The following is a 22,545-nucleotide window of genomic DNA, read 5'->3' as shown; positions in this document are numbered from 1 at the left end:
AAAAAACATACAACCGAATTGATAACCTCCTCCTTTGGGATTTGGAAGTCGGTTAAAAAATAAAAAAACATACAACCGAATTGATAACCTCCTCCTTTGGGATTTGGAAGTCGGTTAAAAATGGGATCATCAGTACGAGATATAGTACTTAATATGCTGTAGTGTTTTAGTAGGTATGCAGTATGCATATGAAAAGCTAGTGATAAAATGATTGCTGTCGCCATTGCCATTAGAGCGCTAACCATTACTTACAACCTGATATGAGCATACGACCTATAATGAATTGGTTTCTATGATATGCAATTTGCATCCGTACAAATCTCATCTAGACTTCAATACAGGCAAGACGAGTAGTTTGTAGAAACTGAAAGCGAATGGAAGGCTTGTAAAAGTTGTAAATCAAACGTGAATCGAAATTCATCTATTGCAGATTGGCTGCGTATACGACGTGATACGCGCGGGCATTACTATGATTTGCGGCGGGATTGACTTCGACGCAGTCCACAGATAAAATATGTATTTTAAAACCGAGGCAAATGGCTTAAATCTATCCGCTAAAACTAGTTTTTTAACGGACATTTTTTACCTTTATATTATGTATTCATATAGCCTTTGTATAAATAAAATCGGTATCAACTTTATTAAATAATAAATATAAGTGGCTTCCTGCTTTATATTCTTATATTTTTCACTAGAAACTTACTTAAATATATTAGTAACTTATTCTCATCGTATTATAGTATAGAGTTCAATTTCACAATATTTAATGAAACTTATTCCGTAATTGTTCTTTTCGCCGGTACGTAACGTAAAGGGGGAAATAAGGCAACAATTATGTAGTTTTAGTTAATAAGACTAGAGGTCCTATTACTTACCTAATCGTGGTATCACGGTTACAAGACTAGGTACAAGCTGTACTGTCCTTGTTATGTAGCCGTTTCGATGTCAATAAAGTCTACAATAAATTGGTTTCCAATTAATTGGAAATTGTACAAAAGGCGGCATTTATACGACAGAAGAATACAATTTGTAATACGAATCATGTAATCTTCGACTTCGACCATCCCATACATTAACCGAGTCAAAAGTATAATAGCCATATGGAGATGATGATTTTATTTTAGATTTAAAACATGTCTAGGAACAAAGAAAATACATTTATGATGTTGACGTCTACGGTTGCTAGTGTTGCTTGTACTGCATATCCAATGTGTGTTGTGGCAACATTGTGGCTGATTGCGCATTTCTCAAAGTTACAGTTTCACCGGCGAGAGAACCGTGAAAGTCCTGGCCATCATTGTTTCATCCGCCGCGGTTTTCAATCTCATCGCATTTTGTAACTACCTTTTATTTGTGCATCATTAGAGATGCGAGCTTGTATATGATAATTATGCTGACCTTAGTGCCTGACTGCTTACAACGTTTACATAATTACCATACCTATTCTGTTCGTTAGTGAAGGTGACATGCTGACTTGTCATATTTATTTTTGTTGGTTTATTGACTTTAATGTCATAAGGATTTTAGTAGAAACGGTTACGTTAAATATTATTGCAGGTAGATGATGCGCAAACATTTATCTGTTAGAAGTAAAAAGTCTGCGAGTTATTTATACATATTCATTTACTTTACATAGGTATTACACAGATAATGATTGAATGAGCACTCCAAGGTATATGTATGGAATAGTATCTTGTACTTATGCAGGTGATGAATTCGATTCAAATCTTTAGCTTAAAATCTGCATGCTATGTGCGAATTGTGAAACAACTAGGTATTTATATTACCGGTAGGCGTATAGATCGTTATCATTTATTGTGTTGAATTGAAGGTCTTCAAATATATCTGTAACATCGACCTTCGTTTTTCTTGCACTACTTCAATTACCGGAGTATTACAACATCGCCTTAATTCTGATGACTCATAGTAATCTAGTAATTTAAAACACTTGCGGCTTTGTAATTTCGTCAAAACGTGTCTTGAAGTTGCGATACCTAGTTCACAATTATGTCAAAGTACGCTCTTGCTGAGATGAATAAAGTTGTAGGTACAGTCAGCATCAGATATACCTGAGCGGGTAAGGTGTCCAAGAAAACATATACACTTCAATCGTCACAAAAATAAGGACATCTAAGTTGTCATTTTAGCATAGGCTTTCAGTTCGTCACATATATCTTAACTTCTGAGTTTTTCTTTAACACATACACCCTTATTTAATCACAATGACAATAACGGTTAGAAACTCAGTGGTAACTAAGCACTCAAATTCAAGCTGCTGTCATTAATACCTACACGCACTGCCAATCACGTACGTCAGCAGCCAGGGTGCCACCAGTTGCTAAGCAGTTGTTATTTGAATGGTAACTAAGCATCAACATTTTATCTGTTTAACTTTAAAAAAAATACTGTAGCAGCTACGAATTGACACCTCCTTTCTTAAAGAAGTATTTTATCGTCAAGTGTTAAACTTAGACAATAAATAAGTAGGTTTTACGAGAATGATAGGTTTTTTATTTTAACTGTCATAGGCGGCCGTTCTTCCAAATCGTAGAGCATATTATATGTTAATATATTCATTTAGCCCGCTTATTGTACTAAAATATACTATATAGTACTAAAATACGATGCTCCGAATCGATCAAAGAACGAAGGAGAAAATAATAGAATTGAAACTTAACACGTTCTCTGTCCCAATCTGACATGTAAACCTTATGGCTTTGTAATAGAGGCTAGCCGTTAAAACCATCACTGCCATGCATATATACCTACGTAATATGCTAACTGTTGACCATAGGAATGACGAATTTTGTTTTTACAACTAAGCAGAGAGGATAGAGTATAAGGAGTTATATACAGTATGTATCAGAACGAAAGGCCAAGAAAGAGACCAATTAATGTTTAGGTCATACTGAGCAACTTTTACTATGGGACCAACCCCGAAACCCCGGAAAAAAATTACTCTCCCATAGAAAATATCAACATCAGACCAGCAAAATGTATGAAACTTCCAAGTATTTTTCCGCGTTTTCGGGGTTGGTCCCATAGTAAAAGTTGTTCAGTATGACCTAAACATTAATGGGTCTCTTTCTTGGCCTTTCGTTCAAACTAACGTTCGTACTAACAATAAGTTCAAAGATATACAGTATGTATCAACATACTGTATATCTTTGAACTTATTGTTAGTATAACCAGTATAACCTAGCAGTAAACATCAAATGGCATTCCGCACAGGAGTAATCTAAGGAACGCTTACTGCGGGTTCAAACCTACAACGTCCCGTTAGAAAGTCGTACATACTCTACATGTGACATAATTATCTTCAAACAACATATAAACTTATGCGAAATTAATATAAAACTACAAATTAATAATAGAAATGAAACCCAAAAAAAAAAAGCTGTAATCTCTAGGTGCGTCCGACTGAGATTTGAACCCGCGGTCTCTGCTTTGAAAAGCAAACGCCTTAGTCACAAGACCACAACGTGCCTTGACAATTGGCTCTAAATTCGGCTTCAGTTAGCTTTCGCTATGTCACTCATTCGTTTTGATGATTCTATTCAATAAAAGAAATAGTTTTCAGTAAGCTGACTGACAGGCCTCTGTCAATGGTTGAAGGGCAAAACGTGAGATAGATGTATGTGATGACAAGACTGTACTGCTTTCGATGATTGTCAAAACGCTTTACCTGAAATTAGCATAGCTATTATTCATTCAATATACGACCATACATGTATGCTTTAAACGTCTATTTTTCCATATTGTTCAGATATATTTGACACGTTGACCGCTTAGATACCAATGGTTTTTTGACAGCTAAGGTATCAATGATTTGTTGTAAGTGTAGAAATTAATGAATAGCGACTGTTAAGATATTTGTGACATGTTGAGCGCTCACAAGTAAATGCTACCATGACAGTCAACAACTTTTTGCCAGTTTAAACGTTTACCTCTCTTTGAGCACCTGGAGTATATAGCGACTTCTGCTGCTGACTGTACAACATCATCAAAGATACTAAACATATCTTTGCACTGTTGAAACGAAAATATACTACTTTAAGTGGACTGTTTAAAGTAACTTGTTACTGTAAAAATCGTAATCAAAATGTGCTTGCAGATATTAAAACTATTCAAATATGTATGTAGTAGTTTAAGCAAATACATCATCTATTGTATCCTTCGGAAGCCGGTGTTGCTCGAAGATTGTATCGAAATAGCTATATGTTTCTTTTAAATCCTGCTTTACAAAACTTGATGACTGATGTCCTGTCGCTGTTAATGAAACTAAATTCCAATACAAAGTTTATTGAAAAATATATTTATTTATTTAAGTTTAGTGAAATATGCTTGACCTTGCTTTCCATTTGATGCACAATGTACATTTGACCGTTGTGTTCCAAATTCCAACCCACTACTACATTTACTTTATAACTAGAGATGGGTAGGGGTGAGTAAATACTGAGTATTTACTCGGTATTTACTCAAAGCACCCGATAAATACCCGTATTTACTCATTTAGGTGGGTAAAAACGATTGCTTATAAAATATTCTAAAAGTGAGATTAAAGAACAAAATTGTCTTTTATTGAAGAGTGCTAACGTGTATTAACAATATCTATAAAATAAAAAGCATAGAGGACGCTTAATTTAGGAAAAAAAGGTAATTATTAGAGAGAGGCAAATTTTGTTAACAATTATGTTTTAAATAAGAAGGTATTTACTTTAAAAATATGAGTGCCTATGTATGGAGTGCCCCTCTTAAAAATACATTTCTTACAATTTTGAGTACGTAATCCAGTAGCGGCTTACAAAATATACCTATATTTCAAATTTATATGCCCCTTTCAGCACTCTAAATAGTTTATACCCACCAATTTGGGTATAAACGAGTAAATACGGGTAAATTGAGTAAATACTGAGTATTTAAGAAGCGCTGGTGGCCTAGCGGTAAGAGCGTGCGACTTGCAATCTGGAGGTCGCGGGTTCGAACCCCGGCTCGTACCAATGAGTTTTTCGGAACTTATGTACGAAATATCATTTGATATTTGCCAGTCGCTTTTCGGTGAAGGAAAACATCGTGAGGAAACCGGACTAATCCCAACAAGGCCTAGTTTACCCTCTGGGTTGGAAGGTCAGATGGCAGTCGCTTTCGTAAAACTAGTGCCTACGTCAAATCATGGGATTAGTTGTCAAGCGGACCCCAGGCTCCCATGAGCCGTGGCAGAATGCCGGGATAACGCGAGGAAGAAGAAGAAGAAGACTGAGTATTTACTCGGTATTTACCCGTGAGTATTTACTCACTACCCATCTCTATTTATAACAAGCAATTGAGCGTTCATGCATCTCATTGTGTTCGTTTTCTGATTTCACAGCATCATTATTTGATTTTGTTTATCTAACCTGTTACAGCATGCGTTAGGTGTTACATTGGTGACCTTATGATTGTGTTAGCTTACTTCGCCGATTCGCTAAGGTGTCATTTCGCAAGTTTGCTATGGCTGTCAGCTGTCACTGCGTTTGCACGCATGTTGCGTCGGTTCGTTTGTTTATGTTTTAGAACTTGGGAAGTTGCTATTTTTACTTTGAAAGCATGACGTCTCCTTTAGATGCTTTCACTTACGTCATGTGTGCTAATTTGAAATCCGCACTGAGAGAAAAGTACAACAAAAATACACTTAGAATTACAAAAATAAACTTAATCCGGGGACAAGGAGAGTTCACTAATAGGAACAAATTGACTTTTGTTATTTCTATTAGTTCTTGCAATTTGTATTATCTGTTTGTTGAAATTATATTTGGGATTACTGAGCTGTTTGTAGAAATAAATAAACTTTACAAAAATAGTGAAACGTCCATAATTATTACTAAAACTTCATTTTTTCCCCCAGTACAGAACTGTTTTTTAATTCCTGGTGATGATTTTTCTCTCAGTGCGTGTACTAAGTCAGATAATGGCTCTAACTTTGTAAAATGAAAGTTGATTCTTTACGCAAAACCGTTCATACAACACGTAAGAGTGAGAATCCGCAGCATTGAGTAACAATTCCTCCTTAAAAGAGGCATTCCGCCATACCACATTTGAAGGGAAAATAAAATACGATGGTGTTTTGTGGCCGGTCTTTTGATCTCTCACCTTTTTGTTCTCGTTCTTGTTCGTGAAAACAAGTTCGCGTGTACAACAACTCATAATACCCAATATTCCCGTTTACCCATTGATTGAAGTCATGGCACGCTACGACCAAAAATCTTAAACGCTATTGCTTTACATACATAAGCAAGCAATAGTAGATTGCCCATAATAATCTCACTGCACCTGTTCATAAGTCATAAAATAAAAACTGGCATAGCACAGGTATCTTCCGACATCAACCAAGCTGGTTAGTTCCCATCGTCAAGTAATTACTTTAATATTCCAGCGTTCTAGTAACCGCTGAGATTTTGTTACTGATTTCATTTATATGTTTTTACAACATAGCGTAGCTTCATATAAACAGGTATTTTAATTGTGCGCAACGCAACTATGTACTCCTTCCCGCGAGAGCTTGAACCATCATGGTCTACTTTTTATGCGTGTACGTACAGTAGTTGCAAGATTCCAAAATAGATGGCGCTGGCATCGAGATAGAACACGCTATCGTTTGTTCGACGTAGTTTTATGGGGTGCCTCGCGTTCGCTGATTTTATTAACTTTGCGCAGAGGCAATATCGTAACCAATGAGGTTAATCCGAGGTGCGATTATTGCTAGTTGAAAACTTTACCAATACCCCGCCGTGTGGACGTGAAATACCGTCCGCTATGGCAATTTTTGAATGGCCGTAAAGGCCTCAAAATCCACTATTGTTTGCAATCAAAAGCTAATCTTTATTTATTGTAAAATTTGTTAAACCGCTTGAAGGCAGTTCAACATTATTTATTACATTTCCACAACATTTCTCGCGACGTTTCAAAGTTTCTAACCTACCCAGCAGACCCCACGTGTCGCAAGTCGCAAATTTATTATCTAAACGCAAATTACAAGCGAATGGTTGACATATCCCATAAACTTCGTTCTCAGACTCGACGTTAATTTCCCATAGAGTCAGTCAACTTTAATTTGCCATATGTACAGTAAACGGAGAGCTTGGTTAATTGCAGCTTACCGTTGATACGTAGCTTATGTTGGCACTACGCGTGGAGAAGGTAATTGCGCTAATATGTGCCAGTCGTCGGCTGTGGGAATTAGAAATTGGGGTTCAACTGATTTATGAGCTTATCCTTACATTTTTATCGATTTAAGGTCACTTCACACCTATATTTACCCATCATCATCATTACACATTGAAATTGCTGGACAATAAACCGTGTTACAAGCATTGTTACTTGAATTTTTTGGTAGTACTTAGTGAGTTTTGCTTGTCACCCGACGAAATGTAAAAAATATATAATATACAAGTTGGCTAAAAAATAACTGCATTCCCTTTGGCAGGGAGGTTTTGGTTTTTCGCGATTTCGGGGTTTGTCCCATAGTAAAAGTTGCTCAGTATAATCTCAAAACCTCCCTGGCAACGGGAAAGCAGTTATTTTATAGCCACCGTGTATATGGTTCATGGTTCCATGTACTGTAATATCTGTATTCTTTATGTTTATTCTCTCTATTTAAAAATATTAATACGACGTACGAGTAACTTTGATCAAATTTTAACCGAAGCTATCAACATTTCCAATTATATCATAGCAGGTGGCGATCCAAACCATTATGATAATGTTTTCATGTCAACTCACCGACTGGTCAATTGGCTGTATTGAGGACAAGCTATCATGTCAAGTGTAATAGGATTAGCCGCCTGCCTCAGTGTAAATAAGGCGCAGCCATCGCGGATTAACAGTAAATTGAGTATTTCCGAAGCAGACGTACTGAGAAAATTGCGCTTAGGCATATCCAAGACCCGTAGCACCGCCTCGCGTCCGCTCTACCTTTTGCGGTGACATAACCTATATTATAACGGTTCTTGCAATGGATTTCTCTGCGGTATTTCAAAGAACCCTTAGAGGTGTTCTGTAGAAATGTCGTTCCCATTGACAGCGTAATTACGCCCGTCTGTAGCAATGCTCACATTTGTAAAAAAACCGGCCAAGTGCGAGTCGGACTTGCGCTTCTAGGGTTCCGTACATAAGTCTGACTCACGCTTGACTGCACATTTCTAATAGGTTTTCCTGTCATCTATAGATAAAGAACTACTTTGTGTATTTTTTTTTCAAGATTTTAAACCCAGTAGTTTCGGGTTAAAGGAGGGGGGATGGTAATTTTTATATAATATAATAATTATATAATAATAACTTCGAACCTATGTATTTTAAAATTACACAAAAAACATGTCCATCTTTGGGTCACTAATTTAAATAAAAAATAAAAAAAATAAAAAGTCATTTATTGTCGCAACAAAACTTACAGCAACAAATCGAACAAAGACATACATACATATGTGTACCAAATTTCAACTTAATTAATCCAGTTAGTTTCCGAGAAAATAGGCTGTGACGGACGGACACACAGACAGACGCACGAGTGATCCTATAAGGGTTCCGTTTTTCCTTTTGACGTGCGGAACCCTAAAAAACGTTACTCTATGCGAAGCGTCTGCGGTATTTTTGTTAATGCTTCCTCAATTTGTTCACAATCAACGTCCTTAAGTTCGGATTTTTGTTCCGTGTCAGTCAAAACACGGTCGAGTTTGCGCCTTGGAATCGATTTCTCACGTCTTCGTTACGTTGAACGAGCATTTGAAAAAAACACTGTAAGAAGCCTTTGTGCGATACTTAATTGAACTGGTCGTGGATCTGGATTTGCATAAAGCTTTGGGTCACGTCCATTTTTGATAGCAGTTTAACGTTAAAAAGAAATACAATTTACGAAGTTATTAAAAGGAATGATGATGTTTCTCGCTTTTTGTATGCAAGTAGGTATACCTACCTAATTGTACATACTTTGCTGTTGTGATTCGGACAGTGAACAAGCAAATTAGAATGACCCTATTATTGTACTCTTGACTAGAATGAGTTGCGATGAAATGACCGCATAGAAATCTAACATGTTCTATTTACCGAAATATGAAAATAGGCATATCATGGGTATGTTTTAAATAATCGATACCTTAATCTTAGTGCAGTCACTCAAACTAATTATGGTAACAAAATTGTTGTAATTAGTACCACTATAGTGCATAAACAAAAGCCTTAAATGCAATTAATTTTTCTACTAGGGCATCGATATAGAGAGATCTGGACACCGCACTATAAACAATAAGATGCTAATATAAATATGTATTTAAATAATACATATATGCTAATTTATATCTGGTATTCCCTTGTAGATCTACGTTTTGTAGATGATAATTTTACGCCATGCAAGTAATCTGGCTTTCAATAGCCGTAAGTTCAGAATGTCTGTTTATAGTCATGGTTATTCACAAAGTTACTCCCGGTCATGATTTACACCGCCATTGACCGGTGTTCCAAACATTTCGCTGAAACGCGGACAAGCGCGTGCTTTCTGGACATTCGGCTATTTCCGTTCGCCGTCGGCTAAATCCGGCAGCGGCGGCCGATGACTCCGCCGGCACGCCGCATGCGCCGGCGCCGGACCTTGACGTAAACTTGACGTGTGCAAACTGTGCATGTGCAATGCAACACTGCATTATCAACTTTTTTGCAATAGCGTGAAGATTAATATTATATAAGCAAGTTCGGTGCAGTATGCTTTGTTCGGGGATGCCTGGGAATGCTCTAATTGATGCCGATTGCCAACTTTATTAAGTATTCCGACGAAAACGTTACGGATGATTACTCAGAAACTATTGTTTACGATACTACAACGGATCTTCGTGAGAAGATTATAATAAGTAAATTTATCAAAGAAAAGGTGATGAGTAACTTACATATCCGTCTGTTTGATTTCTTAGCGGCCAGGCACTATAGACTAGGGAACGCAAATGTTTGCCATTACATTTTCACGTATTGTGAATGACTACCAATGGACTTTTTCTGTTTACTACTTACATTTTAACAAGACTATAAAACGTACCGTCTTAAAGTAGGATGCATTGATTAGAAAACATCTCTCAGATTTCTATAGTTAGCCAGTCACTTAATTATCATCTGTCGAACTGATCCGCCATTAGCCCGTCTTGTAACAATTATGACGTCTATGCATAACGTATTGCTTTTTGTATAACCATTAATATAACTTATTCCAGTAGTCAACGATAAGACACGTCGTTTTTGACACAACAATGAGAAGAGATTACGAAATGTATATTGCTTTGTGCGATTGTTTGAAGCACAATTACGAGTGGGGTCGGACAGCGGTGATTCGCTGGCCGACGTCAGTAATAACGCCAATTATAACGAGAACAGTGCACCGAACATTACTCAAACACTAGAAGCGGAACGGTTTCTTCATACACTCCGGTAAGGTCATCATTCCAATGTACCATTAGCTTCAGGTCTTCAATACAGGGTGGCTAGAAATAACTGCGTAATCGCGATTTCGGGGTCGATCCCATAAAAGTTGCTCAGTATAATCCCAAAACCTCCTTGGCAACGGGAATGCAGTTATTTTTTAGCCACTCTGTATACATATGTACACCCTTAAAACTACAACATCTCTATTATATATATCTAGTATTGTCTTTGTATTAGTTTGTTGGCTTCCTGTTTATTTGTTGTTATTTTTAAATTCATGCGCATTCTCCTTACATAATTGTTCTGTATAACCCACTTTCAAGATACAAATGATTCTGAACTCGAGTCAATAGCAGAACACGATGTTATTCCGCAAGAAATAATCTTAGTGTTGATTTCAAATTGTACCATTACAATCCAAGAGCGTAATGAATGGTTTGAGCACTCGGTGAAGGGTGAACACCTGAGATCCAGGCAAATTATACTACTCGCTGTATAAAACTGTACAGTACAACCTAGGTTCTGTATTTCAAATTTAACATTTCATGAAAATTTGACAAATGAAACACCGGACAAATAATGTTTCGTGATTGCGAAATGTAACCTTGTTGCTTATGCATATAGAGAGCTCTATTAGTTAATACCATCTATTGCAATGTAAACTTCGTCGTGTCTTGTGTTGAATTAGACAGAACTGTCGGAAGCAATGTAAAAAATGTAATCGTGCTGTTGAAAGGTTGTTGATTCGATACGCTGTCTGAAGCCTTACTCTACCTACTTTGCTTACGCTATTGGAATCAACTAGCTCATATTTATAATGTCTAAATATAATACCCATTACATTTAAGTAACTTGCACAGATCACAAGGGAAAAGACAACGAATTTAGTATATTTACGGTTTAGAAAATAAATGTCTGTGACACTAGAAGCACAGACTTGTAAGAGACTTTTGCATATACAAGACATATGACCAGCTAACCCCATAGTCTGGCACGCTCGCGCCGGCATATCACGATATGATTGCGAAATGCGACATCCTCACCGCATGATTCGCCTTGACTTTACACCTCTTGGTATTTCATGATGTATCGGCGACTGCATAATATCACGGTTGATCCTAGACTGTATATTTTATCTTGGTATTTATTACACAGGTAAGATTTTCAAAATCTAGGTAACAGTATTTCGACTTAACAAACTTAATTGTTTCTCCATTAAAACATTTTATGTTATGCAGAAGCGTAATTAATAACATTATGTTATTACGCTTCTCAATTATCTTCAAGATTGAAAAATAAAACATTGAATATGTTCACTTCACAAGTAGTCCTTCATTAGGGATTCGGTATGGATCAGAACAAAAAAAAACGATATGTACGTTTGCTTCCATTTATCTGGTTAGTTTTCTCATAATTGCATGGTTGCCTTCGAGTTATCTCGCTTGATCACATCTCAAATATCTTCTTCACATCTCTAATATGCAATCTACATAAAAATGAATCAACTGATATATTTTTACATAAATTTCAGTTCCCATGCCTTTTATTACACACTTATATTTTGTAATATCTTTATCTATATTTCATGTGGCGTGGGTTGTTCATAAAAATAATAATAAATTATGTGTGAATGCACACTTTAAACTTTTTATATGCACTTCAATTGAGAACCCATGATGCTTTTACTCCAACGCAATTTTATTTGGAATATAATAACTTAATTTATGTGTGTGTATGAAGTGCAGCTACACGAGATTTAATTCCAAGAATATTTGAAAGATCGTTTAACTTTATTTCCCAATTCGTATATGTACAGTCAGCGTCAGAGAAACGTGACCCCCCTGATTTTAAAACTATAGCTCACACGGCAACGTCGAAACATTAGTTCAACATCGCCACAGCTGTATCAAGCATCATATTATTTCAAAAAGTCATTTTTCCCTTTTGTCTCCAACCGTTGTTGGGAATCGATCCTCGGACCTCGCGGCTGTTATTAAGACTACATCATGTTCTTACATTAGTCCGTCACTTATACCATTGAGCCACCGAACACATATTATTACTTGCGAAAATATGAATCACTATCGTCAAATCGTAGAGGTGGAAGTTACTCGTATGTCGATGCGTCCTTGTCTTAGTCATAGATACTTAATATAGTCTTGTCTTTGTTTATTATTATTTCTCTACCCTCATATCCGAATCCGAAAGTGAGTAATAACATCTTTAACTAAATATGTGTTTAGGTTGAATTTAGTATGATTATCCCGTTTCGCATTTTTTAAATTACAATTGAGTTTTAGGGTAACTTTGTAATAATTCGCATCCGCCGCAAATCATTACCGTCATCGTTATGTCTATTCTAGGTGTGCCGAAGTAGTAACGTTGTTACATATTATTCTCGACTTGTCCGAAAACTTGTGTCAACTGAGTTTTAAAATGGTTCGATTAAACTCTTTTATGAGATCGAAAATTGTAGTGCTTCGGGAACAAAACCAGAGTATTAAAAAAATTGCACGAGAAATGAAAATAGCGGTGAGTTATTTAGAGTTTACTCCATTTCATTGGCCATGTTTTGTTAATAGACCTATTAAGTTTAAATTGTGTTTTTTTATTTGCAGAGGAACACGGTTCGCAAATTGGCTAAGGCGGTATGAAAGAACGGGTGACTTTAAAGAAGATCGGCAAGGCCCTCGTCCTTCTGCCTACACAGAGGAATCTCAGCGGCACCGTAGTATTGTGCAAATTCATACCGACGCTATTACTACAACTCGCTCAACAGCTGAGACATTTGGGGTCATCTCTTAGCACTGTCAGAAGACATTTGCACGCTGCCCAGATAGACCATTATAAACCAGCAAAAAAAATAAGTTTGTTTAATAAGCATCGCGACGATCGTCTTAGTTTTGCCAAAAAATATTAGGATTTCGATTGGGAGAAGCATTTAACGTGTCTTTACATTTAAAACACTTTTGAAAAATAAGTTATAGTTAGTAAATATGTTACAGTTATGTAGCAAGGATATATAGGTATTACATTACTTTGGTTTCATAAATAATAGTTACTTTTTGTTAGAAGCGTTATTCCATAACAAGACTTGTCAAGATTGTTAACCCTTTTTCTAATGCTAAAAACAAGGTATACGAGTAGGTAAGTGTTGTGTTTCCTAAAATTGTGGTAACGTGACAGGAGATGAATATTGTTATCGCTGGCCGATAACATGCTGTTTCTCTCTGAAACGTAGTTAATGGCTCGCAAGGTTAGAATATCTTCGCGTTTTATACATACCCATTGTTAATCAAACCCAATATTTATATATAGTTATCTGTTATGCAACTGCATAATAGATATTAGTAACTACTAATCACGCACGATTCGACATTCAAAATATATCCTGTCTGGACTTTCATGACTCAGTCATTCTGATGGTGTAAGGCAAAGACAATATACAGCCACCAGCCTATATTCAATAGACAGTATCCTAGGGATTTCCCCTCCGGTTCCCTCCTATTACTTGCTATTACTTATTAAGACAGCTATAATCGCAGCCTATGTAACATACCACAATTTTAATTAACTCACACTATAATATTGTTGTTTACAATGCAGCTGTTATGCAAAGATAAAATACCAATAAAATACAGTGTTTTTAAGATTGTTTTTATTTTATTTTTTCCTTTTTCTACTATAATATTTGATATTACCCGTATTTAGTTTCCAATAGTTCTGAACTTAACAAAACAAAGAAAAAACCAAAAAGATTCTAACGCTTTGGATCGGTCTCGAACCCGGTTTCTTAGGATCTTATGTCCGCTTATGAAACCACACAGCTACGCAAACATTACGTGTGATGACGAAATTATTATACAGTTTCTATACTGATACTAGGGGGGTCACGTCTCTCTGACGCTGACTGTACATGGTGTGTAATCAATAATCATCAGAATTTGTGTGTATTACGCTGTATGATTTAACTGTTTAAATTGTGCGTATGCACACACAGTGCGTGCATTAAACAGCGCACAAAAGTTAACAATAACCAAGTTAACTGAGGTAGGTAAGCACTGTACTCAGCTTTGTTAGGGACTATAAGCATAGTAGGTAAATACATTACTTTCCTTGCATGGAGAACCTTACACTCTTCCAAAAACTTTCCCGCGCCCTAACGACTGCGTTTTCTAGGCGGAAATCAAAATAAACGAGCAGTGATCCCGATAAATCGTAATTCGCCGTAATAGTGCATCGGCATTACCTATCAGTATCGAAATCTGTATTCTCTAGATGGTAATTTGTATACGCATCGCTTACGGAATGCTCGTTATGGTCTGGTTTCTCTGCACAAGATTGGAATAGACCCAATTAGACTGAATTGGGATATTTATTACTGATTTCCCTTACATGCCGGCAGGCTGATTGGTTCGTGTTTTGAAGTCGGTTGTTTCAAAATAAACTATGTTTATGAAACGTACAACATTAGGAGATACCTTCTTACTTAAGGCAATCATTTCTAGTTGATAATATATTTCCATTTTCTGAAATTGCTAGTTGATTTTACGAAAGAAAGAGTTTGCAGTTTGCATGCAAAAAGAATTTTAACGTCGCGCAATGATTCATGTTGCATAGGTATAATTTAGGTACCTACCGATCCTAGTTTTTCTTCTTGTAATTCATTAAGTTATTCCTGGGTAAACTTCTTCGTAGGTATTCTGCACGCAAAATAAGCTCGTATTCATTCTAACTATTAGATCAACGCCCGGTAAGCTACTGAATGCGTTCACCGGCATCGAGATTTGTTTACGATGAACCAAGATTCCATCAAGAATGCAGCTGCACGTCATGAAGCAGCAATCATATCAACGCGCTCCATCGCGCCAGATTAAAAAGTCATTGTTTTATTATTCATTAACCATCATATCGTTAAATTAAATCAGCGAAATTTATTACGCTTAGAAATCGCAGGGTATGTTTTCTGTTAGAACTGTTTACGTTCATTATAAGTACCCGTTTTGATGCGTGTGACTTACCAACAGCAACAGTACCTATTACTTTTTTGTCATAGGTATCAATTCGTCGATATTCAAACTCTTTTTCGTCGTAGGTACCTACCTATTTTCTTCGATTTGCCAACCGTCACTTTCATGGGGTGCCAGCACGTTCCGCCCTTTGTTCGCTTTTCAAATGTTACTTTTTTCTTCTTCCCCTACTAAATGGCTGCTGTGTCAACGGCCATTGTCGGTTTGATTGGTTCCATCACTGCTTTCTCGCCCGTATTGTGCGCGGCCAGATTATATTTTTTATCCCGCGGCACGCTAGGGCCGTATTCTTTATTGTTTTCGTCAGCCATTTCGTAACACGAATTCCGTATCGGTTTTATTGATCTCGATGCATTTGTTTACTGATAGCCGTTTCATTCTGATCGACATACTTTTATATTATAGATGTTAGAGCATTTCGTCGGCTAATGTCGCAAACCTCTTATCTCTTCCGAAATTATTTAAAAGGTTTTAAACTTTACATATTGTTGGCTAAAGTAGCAAATCCCCAATGACTTTAAAATTGAGTTAAAAGACTTGTGATTTTAGCGGACGATTCTTATTTCTATTAAGTTTGCCAAATCATCACCATGACATCCCTCTGGAAAGTAGTTAAATTTATGGCACACGGCTTGACAGCAAAATTTATGGGAACTAGAATGATAGATGGGTTATTCTTGAAGACTCGTCTAGCATCTGATGTGTACGTTAGTATACATTATAACCTCGTCATCTCATGTTATAAACAACGTGGGTCGAGCGGCATGGGTCTTTCCTTTTGTATGATATATTATATAACGCGATTTAGTGCTACGTAAGTTTACTATACTACCTATTGTGAATAATAGAATTTCCAATTTAATATTTTTAAACTCACAGACGCGGTCAATGAATCATGGACCATTGGCTTTGAACTTTCCCGTGTTGAAATTATTAAGAACAGAATAAAAGTTGTCATATGTATAACAAAGTCCAAAGTGGGGGCAGTTAAAATCATTAGAACTGATTAAATCTTATCAAAAATGCATCGCGCTCGTAAGAATCGCGCGCGGAAAAATCAATGAAATGATTGTGTAAACAATCGATCACATTTTGCCGCATCGTTTTCATAATTAGTTTTTCATCCATATTTAATGTAGCGACCTACTGCTACATAAATGTCTAAATACTTCTATCTGGCATATAGCTGTGATTATGGCAAACTTTGTCACCATGACAACTACTCATTCCTATTTTTGTTGTCCAGGTATTGCAACGCGACGTCGAATGCCACGGTCGGATCGTGAGCTCGGTGGTGAGGCTGTGCGCGGGCGGCGACGCGGCGCGCGCGCTCGAGCGTCGCTGGCACCTCCTGTACCTGCGCGCCATCGAGTGGCAGTGCCATCTGGAGGCGTGCCTCGCTAGGATCGATAACCAGGTAAACAACCCTACACCTGCATCACTTACTTGCGCTACCTTGATCCTTGAGCTTTAGCGGTTCTTGAGGTGGCACCTCTTCTGTCTCCGCGCCATTGAGTGGCAGTCAATCAAATAAACAAGCTCGCATCATTATTGATCATACTTGTAGCTCCTTTAATAATTAGGCGTCGGTGATGTCAACTTGAACTGTACTGTTTGAAGTTAATGACATATTGATAGAAACACTTAAAACTAATTATATAGTACTTAATGCGTTATAATCTTAAATAATTAATGTTTTCCACATTTTTTACCACTGCCTATCTCACATGCACACTGTTAATATTTAATAAACGTAAAATTGTCTAATTTAATCTCAATATTAGCATATCTCTCATTTTGCTAATAGAATCGGACGAACGATTTAAATATTGAAATTTAATTTGAAAATACATACATAGTTAATTCCGACTTGCCCTTAACCTGTTAAATCTACATAATAATTCACTTTAAATAAAAATTATTAATCTAACTATAACTAATATTCAATCAACTATTTATGAACCACTAGGTCAGTTAATTTATATATGAGCATTAAGGCCGAGCCACACCGGCTTGCGTGTGCGTGACGGGCGCGTGCGCTAAAATGTTGGAGCCGCACACGAACACGTCACGCAAGCGGTGTGCCATCTCTCATAAGGATCTGTATACTACAACGCCGCACGCGCACGTGCACGTCACGCACACGCAGCCGGTGTGCATGACGTGTGTACGCAACAGGCCTTAACCTGTCGAACGTCCACCATCCAACAAATTGATGCAAAGCAATTTGACCCATATTGATCTGTAGTAACACACGTCTGATACTAAGTCGCTACGACCCAAATTGAGTTAACATCACACGTGTCTTGCTAGGGCGCTCCACGGGTTAAAAGTTGAAACTCCTCTTGCTAAAGTTCATGTCCAGTCCATACAATTACCAATTTATAGATCACACACATATATTTTACAAAGATAAACATTAGGTACAAAACATGCAAAATAAAATATGTGTGCGTTTTTCCCTCTATAACAATTCCGACGCTTTTTCACACGGCCGACAAAAGCGCAATCAGGCAGCCACCCGCGGCGCCCTGTTTGCAAACAGCCCCAAGTGGCATCAGAAATTGGCCATAGACTAACCCTTTTATTGCTATTAAACTTTATGAGAGCTCGGGCGGCTGTTATTCATGCAATTTGGTTTCACCCTTGCGGTTAACCACTTATTTTTGTCGGTGGTGCTCAAACTTTTGTGATATTCAATTGAACTGTATGTAGACAGGCGTACTTCATCTTCGAACTACACGTAGTCATCAATCACTCTTCACCGAAGGCGACGTAAAGCTTGAATAATATAAACGCCATAGTTATTTATCTCTCCAGGTATTGTGACTTGACTCCGTCTTTATATCGCCGTATCTCGAAATATTAGCCTCATCGAAATATTAACAAAGAATTTACCACTGAACTACGAAATAATAACTAAGATTACTTACTATGCATGAAGGTAATGTCTGTAGCTGCTTATTTTCCTACTTTTGAAATACTACGAGTTGAGTAAAACACATTGACAAGTTCACCCGATTAAACTTAACAGCCTGCCCTCACATTAGTTGAATGTTAAGTGAATTCCGATTGGCGGAGCCACGTGTGCTCCATAAATCACATTATTGAATTTGTGTGGGATTGTTATGATTGCCCGTTGCTAAGCAACTTACAGCGGCTGGTCTATCTACGATGCGAATGTTAAACAACTGTAGTGTCTATCTATACTTATATCTTTTTCTAAATACGACAGAATGCTCGACCTACATTCGTTTTCCTTTGAAAGAAGGAAAGGTTTTATATTCGAATGAATAGAGAAAGTAGCGCGCCGTGTTTAGTTTAGGGGCGCGTTTGTTTAAATAAGGATCGTTACTGTCCGTCTCCCGAACTATTTTATATGACAATAGCTGGCCATAAATTTCTTTAACTTCTAATCGACTTTTAGTGCGTATAAATTAATTTATGAATGGGCGTAATTGAATGAAATGAAACCGTAATGGTATTAGTGAATGAAATACGATTCCGAATGCATAGAACTATAGGATGGTGTTCTACTTTGATAGTTTTAGAGGGACGTTAAAATCATTTACTCAACGCCGTTTCGTTATTCAGAGATTATATTTGTTTACATTGAAAAGTCATTACGTCCACGCAAGTAATAAATAAACTTCATTAAGATACCGTTCTAGCTATGCATGTTACATTGCGTTCCGTAGCTATTTTTCACTAAGTACCTAGTTATTATTTGATTGATTAATAGCCGTTTCCTGCCTTTTTTCGAATATAAATTACATCTCTTATACTTACACCTATTTTGGTAATTTTACAAGATGTAACCGTTGTTTCAATGTAGTATTAATTATATTCCAGGGCTGTGCTTCAGCGGAAGCAGCAAGCGACAGCGACGAAGAGCCGGCGTTGAAGCAGCCGCGACTAAGTCGGAAAGGCTCACCACGGCGCGGCTCGCCGCGACGACTGCGAATAGAGCGGCGACGCGACAGCTCGGGAGACAGCAGGCAGTCGGCCTCAGAGGTGAGAATAGCGGGATTTAGTGACCGTACACTAACAAGGATAAATAGCCAACGTTGCAGCAGCCCCGACTAAATCGGGAAGGCTCACGACGGTGCGGCTCACCGCGACGACTGCGAACACAGAGGCGGCACGACAGCTCGGGCGACAGCAGGCAGTCGTCCTTCTAGGTGAGACAAGCTACAGTTAGTGACGATTTGATAGATAAAAGGATGAAGAGCTAAGGCAGTAGTCTCGGTTAAAAAGCTTTGACACTACTTGACTGGCCGCGACTCTAATTAATGGGTCAGCGGCGCCAGACAGTACGCCGTCCGTTACTAGTGACCTCTTGTGAGGGATAGGGGAACTACAAACGGTTTACTCCATTCTGTCACATGGTTATTAGCAATTTATTGTTTCACATTAGAGGGGTTTTTACGGATTTATAATTTTGATGGTCATTGGACTCATTGGGTACTACTTTCCATATTAACATTTAAACTAAACTTAGATAGCTGAAAGATTGCGTTAAGTAATGCTGAAATGCAATGTTCGCACACTGCCTACCTACATATTGCCTTAATGAACATCGCTAATATCAAATTACCCTCGTTCCAGGAGGAGCAGGACTATGTTGTAACGTACCCGTGGCGCGGCTTCGGGTCCGACTGCGAGTCTGAGCGACACAACATGGACGCCCGCGTACCGAGTGGAGGCAGCGAAGCAAGCGCCCGCGACACAGACCAGACAGTGCCGGCTATGATGGACGAATTCGATGGTACGTATCGGATTACTGGGTACGCTTATCGAATGGGTTTGGCTTCCACTCTGACTGTAATCTGAGCGACACAACATGGACGCCCGCGTACCGAGTGGAGGCAGCGAAGCAAGCGCCCGCGACACAGACCAGACAGTGCCGGCTATGATGGACGAATTCGATGGTACCTACGTATCGGATTACTGGGTACGCTTATCGAATGGGTTTGGCTTCCACTCTGACTGTAATCTGAGCGACACAACATAGACGCCCGCGTACCGAGTGGAGGCAGCGAAGCAAGCGCCTGCGACACAGACCAGACAATCACGGCCATGATGGACAAATACGATGGTACGTATCGGATTACTGGGTACGCTTATCGAATGGACTTGGCCTCCACTCTGACTGTAATCTGAGCCACGCAACATGGACGCCCGATATTGGTTAAGCATTTTTATTCAAAGTATTTTTAATGATTATGTCTCTGCGCAAACAAAGTAACTCTCGAATCGAAATTCGAAATCACGTTACTTTCTTACACGCTACGAGAGTCTATAAATATTCATATTCATCAGCTTTCCGTTTCACGCGAGCATACCCGCATCAGTCATTCATATTCACCATTCAATGAAAACAATAAACAACAATTCCGATACTGGAGTTGTTTGAGGAATGCCGCCGTTCACAAACAAATAAACAGAACAATGCTGCGATTGTCATTTGTCTTTGCATTTTCTAGGGCTCGAACACACGACCGCACAGAAACCTAGGACTCCACCGACAGTAGTCAAGAGGAAAAAGCCCGCCGACCCGTCGAAGTTCAACCAGACCTACCGGAAATCTGACCACCTTGCCATATTTTACTGTAAGCATCGCGACACAGACTCGGACCGGCAATTAGTCGAAACAGACGAGAAGAGTCAAGAAGAGTCGTCCGAAGAAGAATGGACTTACGTGAACTCTAAAGTAACTACCGAATATTCCACTGATATAATGACGTCATCGGTCGAAATACAATGCGAGCTGCCTATTGATGAGAAAAAAAAACCTCCGAAATTATTACCGACGCCTGATTTAATAAGAGATAACAACACAAGATGCAAGGACATAGAGAGGCTAGTAATCCAGGCTGAGGAGTTGGTACAGAAGCAGGCGCAGCAGCAAATGGCTAAGAAGAAGGGAGTGAGGAGCTTCAAGCCGTTGGCGTTCGAGGAGGACGGCAAGAACGCCAGCCGCGCCAAGATGTCGCGCATCAAGGAGTGGCTGAACCAGAGCTCGGAGGGGAACAACAATGTGCACCAGCACCAGGTATGTATTTGCTGTAAAACTATACCTATAAGTCCTCGACAGTAAATAGTACATTATTGTCGAGGCCTGGAAGTAGCTACTTGCTGCCTGAGAATTAATTTTGAAAAGACGACCTTGGGAGTACCAACATAATAAGTACTGATCATCTGTTTGGATGTTTAATGGACCTATGCTTCCATTTAATATGGCAATATCAACTTTTTTAAATGTTTGGAACTCAATAAAATATTGGATTTTGTGTGCCATATTGTCGAGCGATGGCGCCATGCCTTTGGCCTACTCTCGAGTAGATGGCGATACTTTTTGAAAATATATCAGTGAAAAAATAAGGATCAAAGTCAAATGTCGTTCTAAAAGTAATCATTTGTGTCGGACGATGGCAGTAAGTGTACTGACTACATACTTTGACAATATTCCTCAATTTCAAATTCTCTTTGGTTAAAGTCACGTGTGATTTAAAATAAATAAAACAGCAGAATTGCAGAACTTGTCTTCAAATACCATAAATACAAATGCAAATAGACGGTTAATCCGTACAACTAACGCCATCTGTTAACAACAGCAGTTCTTTCATACATGCCGAATCACATAACAGAAAAATTGTTATACTCTTATGGCATTTCAATTTTTAAAAGCATTCCATAATATGTACTACTTTAATAGCGTGTTGTCGATAAGTATTATTCGGCTTCACTTATGAAGAACACAATATGTTAAATGCACCGATAACCTTGTATTTGTTTCCATTCTTCGTATAATTAATTTATTCGGAAGTAATAAATGATTCGGATGCACTACAATAATTGTAGGTTCAGTTATACTCGAGTCTTTAGACGAAACGTATTTGTGTATTAACGGCCGTGTTATAAATTCGTGTAAATTAACACTGAGTAATTTACATAGCAATTTTATATTTATATTAGGAAATACATAGATATATCTTAAAGGTAATGCTTACATTTTGTAATTTATGTAAACAATAAATGTGTTATATCAAACATGAGCTAGATGGCGCTAGTAGTA

At 37.9% G+C, this 22,545-nt stretch overlaps 1 protein-coding gene, 1 long non-coding RNA gene and 1 other non-coding gene across 3 annotated transcripts in view; 2 read left to right on the top strand and 1 right to left on the bottom strand.

The window, feature by feature from the left end:
- Positions 1–22,545, top strand: part of LOC134667756 (nuclear anchorage protein 1) — a 180,180-nt gene that overhangs the window by 123,498 nt on the left and 34,137 nt on the right. Inside the window, exons 6-9 of the mRNA XM_063525177.1 lie at positions 16,714–16,884; positions 19,320–19,481; positions 20,076–20,235; positions 20,954–21,516. Coding sequence (XP_063381247.1) covers positions 16,714–16,884; positions 19,320–19,481; positions 20,076–20,235; positions 20,954–21,516 — 1,056 coding nt within the window. The remainder of the gene's footprint in view (positions 1–16,713; positions 16,885–19,319; positions 19,482–20,075; positions 20,236–20,953; positions 21,517–22,545) is intronic.
- Positions 5,067–22,545, bottom strand: part of LOC134667791 (uncharacterized) — a 537,524-nt gene continuing 520,045 nt past the window's right edge. Inside the window, exon 2 of the long non-coding RNA XR_010098690.1 lies at positions 5,067–5,113. This is a non-coding gene — a long non-coding RNA (uncharacterized LOC134667791). The remainder of the gene's footprint in view (positions 5,114–22,545) is intronic.
- On the top strand, positions 6,682–6,820 carry LOC134671728 (U4 spliceosomal RNA). The gene has a single exon (XR_010099265.1). It is a non-coding gene; the product is annotated as a U4 spliceosomal RNA (small nuclear RNA).

The sequence above is a fragment of the Cydia fagiglandana genome, chromosome 1 (genome assembly GCF_963556715.1).
Source record: "Cydia fagiglandana chromosome 1, ilCydFagi1.1, whole genome shotgun sequence".
NCBI lineage: Eukaryota > Metazoa > Arthropoda > Insecta > Lepidoptera > Tortricidae > Cydia > Cydia fagiglandana.
Note: the sequence above shows the minus strand (reverse complement) of the source record. Positions and strands in the feature narration are given on the sequence as shown.